This window comes from Aptenodytes forsteri, unplaced genomic scaffold (genome assembly GCF_000699145.1).
Source record: "Aptenodytes forsteri isolate BGI_AS27 unplaced genomic scaffold, ASM69914v1 Scaffold71, whole genome shotgun sequence".
Lineage (NCBI taxonomy): Eukaryota > Metazoa > Chordata > Aves > Sphenisciformes > Spheniscidae > Aptenodytes > Aptenodytes forsteri.
Window position 1 is genome coordinate 765,554 of NW_008795923.1, and position 13,030 is coordinate 778,583.

The following is a 13,030-nucleotide window of genomic DNA, read 5'->3' on the forward strand; positions in this document are numbered from 1 at the left end:
AGGCAATTTAAGAAAGTTTTGGGTTTTTTTTCTTCAAAGACTCTAGAAATACATAAATACTTATGCAAGGACCTTTTGCTGTGGCAATGCCATTTGTAGCACTTACTGTCTTAAGCAGCAATCAAATATATTAATAAAGAGGCTTCGTTTTAAATCCATCTGCAAGGCAGCTATGAACAGAGCTGAAAAATGTTCTGCTGAAGAGGAAGGAGTGATTGCTCTTGCTGTTTGAAAGAAGCAAGGCTAACAAGCGTAAGAGTGGCCAGCTCCTCTAGGAGAAAGAACAGGGATGAATGCTTCATTCTCTCAAGTAAGAGTCCCACATTCATGTTAAATTAGGTAAAACAGTGAATAAAAGGGAAAAGAAATCTTCTGATAGAAAGGATTTCTCCCATATCTACGTGACACTGAATGCTCTGCCCATACAACAGGGAGTGTATAGGAACAGAGTGAGCTATGACAAAGAGAACAACCAGGAATAAAATATTGCCTTGGTGTCGATCCAGACCAATTACTAGAGCCCTGTGCAGGCATCCATGGCCCACAAAGCAATTCCATTAGTTCTGAAGCTAGAAGCAATATAATCATACCTGTGAAGCATCAAGCTCACACTAAAAGACCTCTCTCTGCCCTCACAAAATGACAGTATTTTGTCAGACATTCAGTAGTCACGGTGTATGTCTCAGTTTTACTACTGAGGTGGAGAGATGTATGAAAGGAATGATGCTGTACCAAAAGGCAGAAAAAACAGTTCATTTGCATCTCAGTGTTTAATCTGGACTTGACAGGCTCTTCCACATTGAAAAGAAACACAATAGAGGAAATTATTTTCGCTAAGGTAATAGGAAACTTCAGTCCCTGAACAGTAACTTGTAACAATGAATGGCCCTAGGTGATTGATAAACACTATTTTTTTGGTAGAAAAAATATTTTACTATTTTGTCTTACTCTAACTCACTTCTGATTGACAATCTTTTCATAAAAGCTCTGGTTCTTATTTCAAATAAGCAAATATCTTCACATCTATTTCACAAATGAAGGAGGCAGAGGGACTTGTTCAGATGAAGAATTGGCAGGATTAAAGAACTTATCTTTACTGAAAAACAATAGCAAAAATTAACTTACTGTTTGGATATTTATACCTGATAAGAGTCTTCACCAGTTCTATATTTAGCAAAAGGCATACACTTGCATTAATTAGTATCAAGGCAGGTTAGGTGTCTTATGCACTTGCTCTCTTTATCCTGCCTCCACATTTGTCCAGACTGGAAAACGACTGGATTGCACCAGGGCTACCCCTTGATCAGGAAGTGAGGCATTGGTGTGTATAAAGGAAGCAGCTGCGGTGCTCATCATGAACCACGAGTTTGGAAGGATGTTTATGTCCCACAGTCCAGATTCAGCCACGGTGATCAAAAACATCCATGACTTTACCATACATGCCAAGCTGCCAAACCCTGGCAGTGACTCCTAAAAACTTAGTGCCGCTACCCCTCTACTTCCCCGTACATTTATTATCATGCAGAGATTAAACTCTCTTCAATTTTCTGATAAGCATAGTAAAAGACCTGAGACTCGCAGTTTTCTGACATGTTTTTTTAAAAAATATTTTAGCACATGTAAAACAGAGACTCGTGTGCAAACAATTTTTTCTCACAGTTCTTTGTTTGTACTACACAGCGTTACTAAGTTTTAGTTGTTTTTTTAGCATCACCTAAATAAATTTATGCATGAAGACAATGATGGCCTCCTTTTTTTTGTGAATGACCCGCACATTTTGGATTGTTCTGGAAATATTCTTCATATATGCTTACTCTCGCCTTGTATCCCCCAAGGCATCAGTTTTTGGCCGCTGCCGGAGACAGAGCAGACATTTGGTCTATGCAGTACAGCTGCGCTTTTGTTCATTTTTAAAAACAGAGCTTGAAAACAAATTCTGCATAAATTTCTCTTTGATTTTTGTTGTCTTTGAGAGCAAATGTTTAGGCTTCATCACATTTTTAGCTATGGAAGTATTTTTTTTCTGAAGAGAGGAATTTAACACATTCTCCAATATTGTGTAGATGTAGTGCTGACTCCACCATGAAAACTGCAGTGTCAGAACCGCTGTTGAGGGAGCAGTAACAACTTTCCTCTCGGTAGTATCAAAATAGCACGGTTTTGTGCTGCTGCAAATTTCAACATAGCTGGGAAATAAAAAATAATATTGTTTAGATCAGCATAAAATTCGGTCTTCAGTATGCAGCCAGCTGTACATAAAAATGAGGAGAAATTAAGCAAAAATGAGCATTTACTTGAATCGGGTCTTTAGCAACCACACAAACACGTGCAGCTTGAAGTAGTGTTGACAGACATCGTTCTCCCAGGGCAACTTGCATCTGTCCAGACCCTTTCCGGCCAAAGGCAGCGTGTCTAAAATCAGGCACATTGACACAAAGTTTCTATGCTTACTGGTTTTAAAGGAAAGAATGTATAACTCTCCACCAGCAGAGTTTAATCAATGATTTAGTAAACTGATTATTGCACAAACAATCTGCTATTGCTTTTGGGTGATTGCACACATACTGAGGAAGACACCATTTTAGCAGTCACTTTCAGCTGGGGTAAATGCAGGATGTTAGTGCCTATTTATCCAGAAAAGCAAACAGGTAACTCGATTTGCAAATAGAATTAAATATAATCCTTTTAAAACACAGTGAACTTCAGGCGTAAGTCTTTTTCTTAATGCTGTAAGCATGATTCCGATGTCATTTGCATTTACTTGTTTATTTGTTTTTGCGTTTTTCTCCTAGTTCATGGTTTGATGAGCCTGGCAAATTTTAAGTGATTTGACATTTTGACTACAGATTTTAAGCATTGCTTTTCCAAAGACTGCAACAACATTTACCTTAAATATTTTACACACTTGCCACTCCTACTTTTTTTCTTTGATTTGTACTAATTTTTTTAATAATCAGTCTAATACTCTCTAGTGTCTCCATCGCACAACCTGTTCTCACAGAGTGGTTGTGATCTTCACACAGTCATATTCCATGCCTAATGCTATGTTGCCATCTGTTGACCAATTTAGCAGTTGTAGTACTAAGACAAGACACTCAGGAACATAAAAAAAATCTCCAAAATATTTTCTAAGTTTAAATCTCAATTTTGTATTTACTTCTTTTTCTCTGTCTAGGAAAGTTATTTAAAAATCTTAGTATTTATCCTTAACATTTATTAATTTAAAGAAAAAAAAGTATTAGGCCTTTCCATACACAGAAGCTGCAGCAGAAAGATCTTCAAAGGCTGCTTAAGGAGACTGTCTAAAGGCTAAAATAAATTGGAAATACTTTGGGAAGTAAATTGTAAGAGAAACATAGTGCATGAATGGAATTGCCTATCTTGCTATAATGTTACTTTTTTCAGTTTCAAAAGGTGTCCAAAGGGATCAAGATAATATTGCTGCAGAAAAAATGAAAATAAAAAGGGGTCAAAGCATTTACTATGTGATTCATTATTCATGGTTTTTTGGATCACGTTCAGTTTAAACTTAAGTACAGACAAAAAAGCAACAAGTTCGCATAGGATAGTATTTCAGCTGGGTTTAAAAGGGTGCAGGAGTTACTTTTATCAGGATGTATAGTATCAGCACAGGCAAGAAGTTCTTCATGCCTGCTTCACTCGGCATCTGAAAAGTATATTTAACTCTAAATGACAGCATGTATAAAACAGAGTATGTATTACATTTTTTCGCCTCAAAGGAGATTTGTAGGATTAACTTCATAAATACCGGAAAGGCTTTATAAAATTGTGATCATAAGCACCATGTATAAAAAAAGGATTCGTTTTATATAAAGTCATTAGAATAAAGTAATTTTAAAACAAAATCTTTTCAAGAATTTATACATGGAAGTCTATGTCCAAAAAACAAGAAAAACCCCAACTTTGATATGTTTTTTTTAATGCATAAAAATAAGCATGGATTGGCTCTATTAATATTAATAAAAATGAGAATACTTCCTATTTATACAGCAATAAACAAACTAAATCAACTCAATGGCTCAATCATTGCATTATGGTGCTGACTTCAAGAACTTACATGGATATAAGGATTTCATGCAGTCTCTATTTAGTGACTCACCTTTGAATCATCCAGTTCCAGCTTTTTCAGAGACTTTCTGACATAATCTATGAAGGAGGATGATTTGGAGAAAGTTTTTCCAACATGTCGATCACTGCAAATACAGCATTGAGATGCAGGCTTTTATACATCCAACAAGAGAAATTTACAAATTTTTAATTAATTTTAATTAAATTTTTAATTCAGGAGAAAGACATCAGCTACTACTGCCAAGTTAGTGACAATTTTCCCTGGTCCTCCTTTTACTTAAAACAAGCTAGCTAATACTTGAAGAAATTTCTAGATACAGCAACTGTACAATTGTACTATGGTTATAGTACAGTTATTATTTTACCTAAAAATTGGAGAGTTGAAGGTTTCTTTTTAATTTCTCCCTAATATTTTTATTTCCCTATACGAATGACAAAATTCTTATTTCCGCTGACAGATATCTCCTTCTATACTTCTACAATACTGCTATAATTTACTATAATGCTGCTGTAATTTATTTACCATCAACCACTGGACTGAGCAAATGCCAAGTTGGAGTAAAATTTCACTTTCGCTTGTTACCTTGTGTTCTTATCGTTGCAATTTTTATTTCACTAAGTGATGCCAGAATTTTCTCCTATTTACAACTCAATGGCCTACTTCTGAAGCCAGCCAAAAATGTGTGTTGTTTCAAAAAACATGTTAAAATAATGCACGAAAACTTAAAAAACATATAGGAAGACTGAATCCTAACAGGCCACTTAAATTTGTTCTCTGTGTTTAAAATACCTTGGAGAAACAACACGCAAAGTTTTTGTTAGTCTGAATTCACTTTCTTGACTGTCTTAATGTAATTCCTCTTCCAGCTGTGCAGTGTAGGAGTTACGTTTTCAGCTACAGTAGCTGTTTGTGAGTATTCAATTACTTAAGAGGAAATATACTTTCCCCCCCGTGCAATACTAAATGGAAATATCTTTGTTTAAAACTTTTCCCCCTCTTTACTCTCAGTAAAACACCTTTCTCCTTATTTAAGGATCAGGATTAACATCTACTGAGGTCAACAGAAAGACTTTACTCGGTGGCAGTTGTAGTGCTGCTCAGCTGGCAGGGATCCCCACTCACTGAGAATCAACGCTCACATTTATTTTTAAAGAAAGAATGAATTTCTGCAGTCATATATAAAATTTAGAAGCACTTAAACATTTGGGCTGATGCAGCCTGAAAATCAGTTAATGATGCTGCTGTTATGTCATTCTTTGCAAGACGGGCGTCTGCCCTCCTAAGCACAAGCTACAGGAGGAAAGATATTGTCTGGGTCTGGCTGGGATGGAGCTAACGTCTCAGCAGCCCTGGTAGTGCTGTGCTTTGGATTTGTGACTAAAACAGTGCTGGTAACAAACCAAAGTTTCAGCTACCGCCGAACAGTGATTGCACAGCGTCAAGGCCTTCTCTGTTTCTCTCTCTGCCCCCCAGGGAGCAGGCTGGGGGTGCACAAGAACTGTGGGGGGACATGGTCGGGACAGCTGACCCAAATGGACCGTAGGGATATTCCACACCATGTAACATTGTGCTCAGAAATGAAACGGGGGGGTGAGGAGGGGAGGGAGTCTTTCCAAGGTAGCCATTGCTTTTATTTCAAAAGTATGACTTTAATTACTTCCTCCAGATTATGCTTCCTTTAACAAATGAAACATACTATCATCTACTTCACAGTTTTTCTTTTTTTTACAATTTAGTAGCCATGGTTTTATGCGCTATATTTTATGTAATTTTAAAATAAATAAAGCATTTCTTCTTTCAGAAGTTTGATCTTCTGAAGGGAAAGCTGTCTGGCTCTACATTTAGCAAAGGATTTGGGGGTATCTGCATTAGCACTTATTTTAGATCAGGAGTATGCTTCTGAAGTGAATTTTCTGGTTTTGCCCACCTCTCATGCCTTGGTTCACACTATGGAAGAGGATCAGAGCTCAAAAAATGGGTTACTTTCAAATTAAATTAAACTGGAAGGTGTGCTTCTGGATGCGCTCCAAGTGCTCACACACATACATCCCACAGAATTAGCTAAAATCTAACCCAACTACAACTCCAGAAGAGAGTATAGTGCAGATGTCGGGTCCGCAGCACCAGCTCTCCAAATCCCATCCTGCAAGGGCGCAGTACTTGCTAATGTAGGCGTAGGCAGTAAGTAGCTCTTCACAGCCATGCTGGCCATTGGGCTTTCAGCAGGTTTTCCTCAGGACAAATGGAAATGTCTTTTTGTCTTCTGCAGTATTAAATCTGTCAGGACCTCTGCATAACAGGCTAGCCCAGGACTGGGTTGACTTTTTAGTGAATTTGCTGTCGGTTCTCTGGCGAAAATATTTTACCCATGCATCCAGTACCAAAGAGGACCTGTTTCAGCCATGGGTCAAGAAGGGCAATACATTTGTGATGTGGATTTAGGATGAAGAAACGTATCCTGCATTTTAATACCAATACGTATATACAGTCTGATAAGACTGATTCTTACACCCTTCTTCTTTCTAAGAAATACTTTCTCTACAGAATAGAGGTGGAAAAGAATCAGATCTTTGGTTTGTGTTCTGTGAATTCAGAGCTTCCTACCTTTTGGTGACACCATAAATTTCTTCTATAATAACCTGAAGAACAGCTCGATAAAACAATGATTCTGTAGGCAGCTGCAAAAAATTTTACAACAGCAAGGATTTAAAATTGGCATTGAAATTAAGGTCAGAGTAACAAAACCAGTATTAGCTTCCTTAACTACTTATTGGCTTGTATTCTTTACAATCAGTCATAACAGGTTTAAGAGGACAATTCACTAATGTTCTTGCATCCAGTTAAAATTACGTTTTTGGGTCAGATTCTAACATAACCATGAATGCAAGAAAAAAAAAGAAACCCAAACTCTGAAGTAAAAGTTCAAAGGTTGGCAGAGGGAAAAAGAACAGAGGAAAAATGTACTGATCATGATCCAAATTCTACTATACAAAATAAATATAACAATTTACCTAAACTGTTTTAAAGACAAAAGGAGTAATTCCCTAGCTGAATCATCATACACTGTAGTCTGAACCATGCAGAAAGTACTAGGCTTATAAAAACAGAATACACTGAAAACTTCAGACCTTTGTGTATGAAAGATCTGTTTGCATAAAAATAGTTAATGCTTGCCAATTAAAAATTCATGGCAAAATGCATTTACAGTAAAAGACTACTGGGGTCAGTGGGCTTACATATGGAAAGAATAGGTCTCTCAGCCTTGCCTTTTAAATATTTGCACAGTTGGTGTCCACCATCCCTGAAAGGATAACTTGCACAACAATAATTCAAAGTATTCACAGGGAAAAAAATATACAGGGATTAAAAATGAGAATGATGATGTTTCTAACAGGTTCAAGCTTTTGTCATAACAATTTCTATTTTTATATTAGTTGATAAAACACTGGGATAGAGTGATCCAAACCAGGGATATCAGAAGGACATTTGTACTGAATTTATGTATTAGCTGAAAGATAGAGAAAGAAGTTAAGATGGGTAGTTTTATGTCTTAAATTTTAAGCTGTGCTTTTTTTCCAGACTCTTAATTGTCAAAAGAAAACAGATTCACTAAGTACAATCACAGCAATAAAAATGTGATTTCATGATGACACATGCTATCTATCAGGATTTGATATAGTGTACGCTGGTATTTTAGATTCCAGAAATGCAGAAGGTCAATAAAAGTTCATGGATTAAGAGCATTCAAGGGGGAAAAACACATTTTATCTTAGAATGGCTAAAATAAACAATATTACTTACCATTTGGCCAACTGCAACTCGCTCCAAAGCCTTTAAGAGTGAAGGAATTAAATTGCTGGTATGTTTATTCTTTATCAGTACATTTTATAAACACATTGTATAAAAGTCAGAGGAGATGACATTTTAAAAGATTAATGGTGTGACATAACATGAGCTTGCACACTTTAAAGTGTTAATACCTTCAGGGACTCATAATCAGCTCACTCCTGTTATTTTGGTTTATTTATAGGAGAAGCAGTGACAACAAACTGTATGGAAATAGATGCATGCAAAATTTGTTTGTTTTTCTTAGTATTGTAAAAGAATTTCAGAGGATTACTTTCTGTGAAAGTGCTAAAAAGAAATGCATGTTACTTGAGTCTGATCCTACCAAAATACAAATAATTCACTTTACATATTCAACTATTTTAAAATAAATATTAGTTCAATGTACAATGTCTTTAAATACTTTTAGTCCCTAGTATTCAGAAAAATTGAACTTTCGTACGTAAAGTCAAATAAAATAAAAACTTCAGAGGGACTGCAGTTTAAAATGCTGTGGGTTATCTTTCACTAGATTTTTCATACCATAAATCCTGATGCAGGTGTGAGAGCACTTGATTTTTATGATCCATAGTGACAAAGAATAACAAATAATTAGAAGCGTGGAATATTTTTCCACAGTTGAAAAGATACTGTGCCTATAAAAATTTCAACTGAGTATTAAAGATCATAGTAGAAATGAAGACAAAAATTCAGTAAATTATCTGACACTACAATAAATTAGATAGCAAACCAAAAATGCCTCACCACTTATGGGTCATCGTCACCTTTAGTCCCCAAACTCCACTACAGTAAATAAGACTGCTTGTCTCTGAATCACCCACTTCTCCTCCTCCTAGTTTTAGAACTGATCTTGTCTTTCAGACTGTTCTTCAAACACGGTCCAAGTAGTTGCAGTTCCTCCGTTCATGGCTTTGGCCGACTATCAGGTTTGACTTCTGCTGTATAAAGTATAGCTCTCATACCAGCATATATCTGCTGCTTCTTTGAAGATGGATGTGGGTTCTAACATGTATTGTAAGGGTCTGAAACTGAAACTCTCGTCCAGAACCTTTGGCCCTTGGCACTTTAACCAATTTCAATGACATGTAATAATGAACATCAGCAATAATGCTGAGTGTCATTGCTCAGCAGACTCAGTTTCTCCTAGCCAGCCATCACCCCTAGGAAGATGGGTGCCTAGCTGCACTGCGCTGTCTCCCTTGTACCTCCTAGAAGGCAAGGAAAATCCTAGTCATGAAAAATGCATAGAGAGAATTACAAACATAATAACAGTAGAAGTATCTGGTGACACAGGAGAACTCTTTGCCTTTCGTGAATGTTTAAACAAAAAAAGTTTTTAACTGCCAAACTTCTGTGATTTCTGTGAAATCTAAAATAGATATATATGGCACATTCAGTACTGTCTCTTGAGGGTCATTTGCTTACAAAATTTATCCTCCTACCATTGCTGAAAAACAGCCCAAACTTTTCCTTTCCAAAAGAAATGGAATGGGAAAGGAAATAGCTTATGTGTCAGATGAGGAAGAATTGCTATTGTATGACATCGACAACAAAAAGAGAAAAGGCAAATCCCGTTTAGAACGCACTTTTTGTGTTAAGTTTTACAACATCTCTAAAAGGAACAGTTTTTTTCTTGTACCTTGCTAAGGGTAACACATTTAAACCTTATGAATACTAAACAACCGTCCTGCTATACCTTCTCCTGATAGCATTTAATTACCCTGTTAGTTCAGGTTTACATAACCTTGATACGCTAGCCTATACCGAGTCTTTAGTCCACACTGTTCTCCGTAACGGAGGTACAGAGCTATCAGCAGAGGCTAGCCATAACCTGATGTGATTCATCTTGATACCAGAAATTAAAAATTAATAGAGGAAAGGAATAGTGGTCTTCTAACTGAAACAGTGGTTGAAATTTTCAGCACATATCTGTTTTTTCAAATTAGACAACAGTTCATCATCCTGTCTTGATGATGCTAGGTCTTTAAAAGCACTTCATCTCTTGGTGCAATGTTAAAAGGATGTTTCCAGTCTCTTAAGCCACACGGATTTTAGAGCTCGTCTAGTTTTTGGAATAGGCAGGTTTGTGTAGGTTTTAACAGTCAGAGCATTCAATATTATGAATCATGAAGGCATTGGGAGAGTTAGTGATTGCAATCCTTCTACAATTACCTTGTTCCTCCCTAAGTCCTTCGCCAGGAACTGTATTACCCTGAGGGGTTACCTTGTTTAGGTTTCAACAAAGGTTTGGCCTTTCTGTCCACTCTTAAAATAAATTTCTGTCAATACTCATTTTTTCATGCCTTCAGCAAGTATAAAATATATAAAGCTGGAAGGTCAATACTATTTTTTTAGATATAATTCATCATGCTTACAACATTAATGATGTTATTCTGTAGAGTCTTGGATTAAAGTCATGGCTCTAGGATTAGAAGCCAAAAACAATGAATCCTATAACATCTGGATAATGCTCTCAGTAGGAAAAAGAAAAGAGGGGAATCATACCAAGCATGCTGACATTCTAGCATTGCGACCACAGCACCAGCCCTTGTCCTTCAAGTACTGACACATGGGAAATCCCCACACTTCCTCTGGACAATCTGCAAAATGGAGAAAAAAAAAAATAGGCACAGCTTTCATGGGCTATTTTTCTCTTATTTACAGAATACACAATGTATTGAGCAAGCTGATCAGTAGTTAATGGTAGCAGAAACGCTTAACTGTTCTAGTCCAGTATCAAAAACCGTGGTAAGTGTTATAAAAAAAGTATTTTCCCCATAACAGATGTTTTTGGTTTATGCTGAATTTCTGATAATTTCACATTTTCCAAAACAATTTTAATTGAAGGTCTTTTATGAATATCCACTGAAAAAACATTCCAAGGGACAAGAGAAGAGTTTGCAAATACTGATGGAACCCCATGCCATGCCAGGGGTCACAAGATGTAAGCCGGGCAGTCGTTCAATGTAGCTGGACTTCAGTATCACTTCTCATTGGGTTCTTCTTCTATCATAAACATCTTTTAAACATCACACAGAACAATGTGTATTTGTTTATTTCAGTTCTGAAGGCCCGCGCTTTGCTGCAAGGCAGAATGTTTGTTTTCCAGAAAAGAGCAGCTGCAAAGGCTCTTGCTGTTTCTTTGTAACATCGAGAAGCATTGGCATCCCAATCTGTGCTCAGTTTGTTTCAGTATCATCAATATTTTGAATAACAACACAATTCTTCATGTTTAACAGTCATGCAAATGTGGGAAAACTAAAGTACGGGGATTACTTTATATCTGTTCATAATACCCAGTTTTAAATGTAGATGAACCCTACAATGTTTTGAATTTTCATTAGCACATTTGTCAGCTGGTATTTTAGAATGCTGAATAAGAATTACTACTTTCTTTAAAAAAAAAACAAAACAAATTGGCTAGGATCCTGGCCTTTTAGCATAGAAAGATGACTCGGGCATATTTAAAGATAAATCAATATAACAGGGTTAAAAAAAGGACAGTAGAAATATGACTCTTCAAATTTACCAGAAGTCTGGGATACAAACACATAAGTAGAATTCATTTTGTGAAAGTTAACCAAAGAAAAAAGGGAAATAGGAAACCATAAAGGATATGACCCTCCTTCCCACAGCAAAAGCCCTTGGTTTTCTAGAAGTAGTCCCCAGTCTTTGCTGATCTCTAGAGAGTAGCAGCAAGCAGGTAATCTTCTGCAGGCAACCTCACACTTTGCCCTCCTTTTAGCCCTGAGAAATGTCAGCGGCTTTTAGGGAATGACTACTGGTTTGAGGACCACAACTTAAGAAAGGGAGGTTAGTTCTGGGTAATTAACATAAGGAGAAAGAAAGTTCCTTTAGACATACAGATGAAATTTGACAAAGCAGGTTGCAACTGGTTTCAGCACTAAAAATGTACTAAGAATTTGTAAGTGCCTCATGACAAGATATAGAACATTAATTAACTTCAAGTCTAATTATTGAGTACATGGAATAAAACTGAGTATTTCTACTACAAGGATGGTAGTAAGAACTTATTAAATATATTTTTAGCAAAGGAAACAATGACTGCCATGGTTCCTATTGTACGAGTCACACTAATTTAAAGTCCTTCTAGTACATATGTTAAAGTATTTCAAAATAAAAATTTGCAAATTGAGTTAGAAAGATGAAATCATCAATATTTTCAAGTTACCCCTTCTAATTTACACCCTGTCCTCTAGGCAAACTAATCATCCATGCAAGTTAAAGTTGCTACCTGCTGAGCTACAATCTCAATATTAGTGCACTGTACTCATGCATAATTCTGAAGAATTTATGACACATTTGAGACAGATAATCAGGCAAAGCACCATCTTCATTTAAATTATTGAAACCATAAAGTAGGAGAAAAAGAGAGGGAAACTGATGCCCTAACTTGGAATTTTTTGTGTATATCCAAAGTTGAGCACATATCTACAATATTGCCTTGAGTTCTATTTATTCTTCCATATCCAGTCCACTCTCAAGCACACTGCTGACTAAAAAACAATAAATTTGTAGGAAAAATATATTGCTATAAAGTTATTGCTATAAAAATTTCATATTTATCAGCTACATTTTAAAATGCTGGAAATTCTGTTAATGCCTGCAACTATTTTCAGATATATTTAATATTATATAGCTCACTAATTACCATACTGTGCTTCTATCTGACAACACAGCAGCTGTTCTAAACTGTATAAATGTCCAAAAACATTCAAGAAACATTTTAAGTATGGGTATTCTATGGAAGATTTCACAGCAAACAGGTCAACAGCGCATGAAGCAATCAAGTTATAATTCAATATAGAGGAGCCAGAATATTGCCTGTTAACAAAATGGAGAATTCTAGGTAATCATTTGATGAGCTGAACTGAAGCTATGCTGGGGTATAATCCTATAACGTATTAGTTAAATAGCTATTACTTTACCTCTAAGCTAGCCTCTTAAAAAGACTAGATCACACAGTTAATAAAACAAATTGCTGCAAATATTGCACCAAAATAAATCATTGCCAAAAAAATAGCAATTCTATTATGTTCTAGAACAAAATCTATAAACCACACTATAATTTTA

At 36.1% G+C, this 13,030-nt stretch overlaps 1 protein-coding gene across 3 annotated transcripts in view; it reads right to left on the minus strand.

Annotated features, from left to right (window-relative positions):
- METTL25 (methyltransferase like 25) overlaps positions 1–13,030 on the minus strand; it is a 63,298-nt gene that overhangs the window by 12,546 nt on the left and 37,722 nt on the right. For 2 of the 3 annotated variants that reach the window (XM_019473566.1, XM_009284916.2), the window contains 4 exons: positions 10,442–10,536; positions 7,892–7,921; positions 6,695–6,768; positions 4,121–4,214 (listed from right to left, as the gene is read on the minus strand). In XM_019473566.1, coding sequence (XP_019329111.1) covers positions 4,121–4,214; positions 6,695–6,768; positions 7,892–7,921; positions 10,442–10,536 — 293 coding nt within the window. Of the gene's footprint in view, positions 1–1,916; positions 2,187–4,120; positions 4,215–6,694; positions 6,769–7,891; positions 7,922–10,441; positions 10,537–13,030 lie in introns of those variants that run through there. The other variant, XM_009284917.2, reaches the window with a different exon arrangement.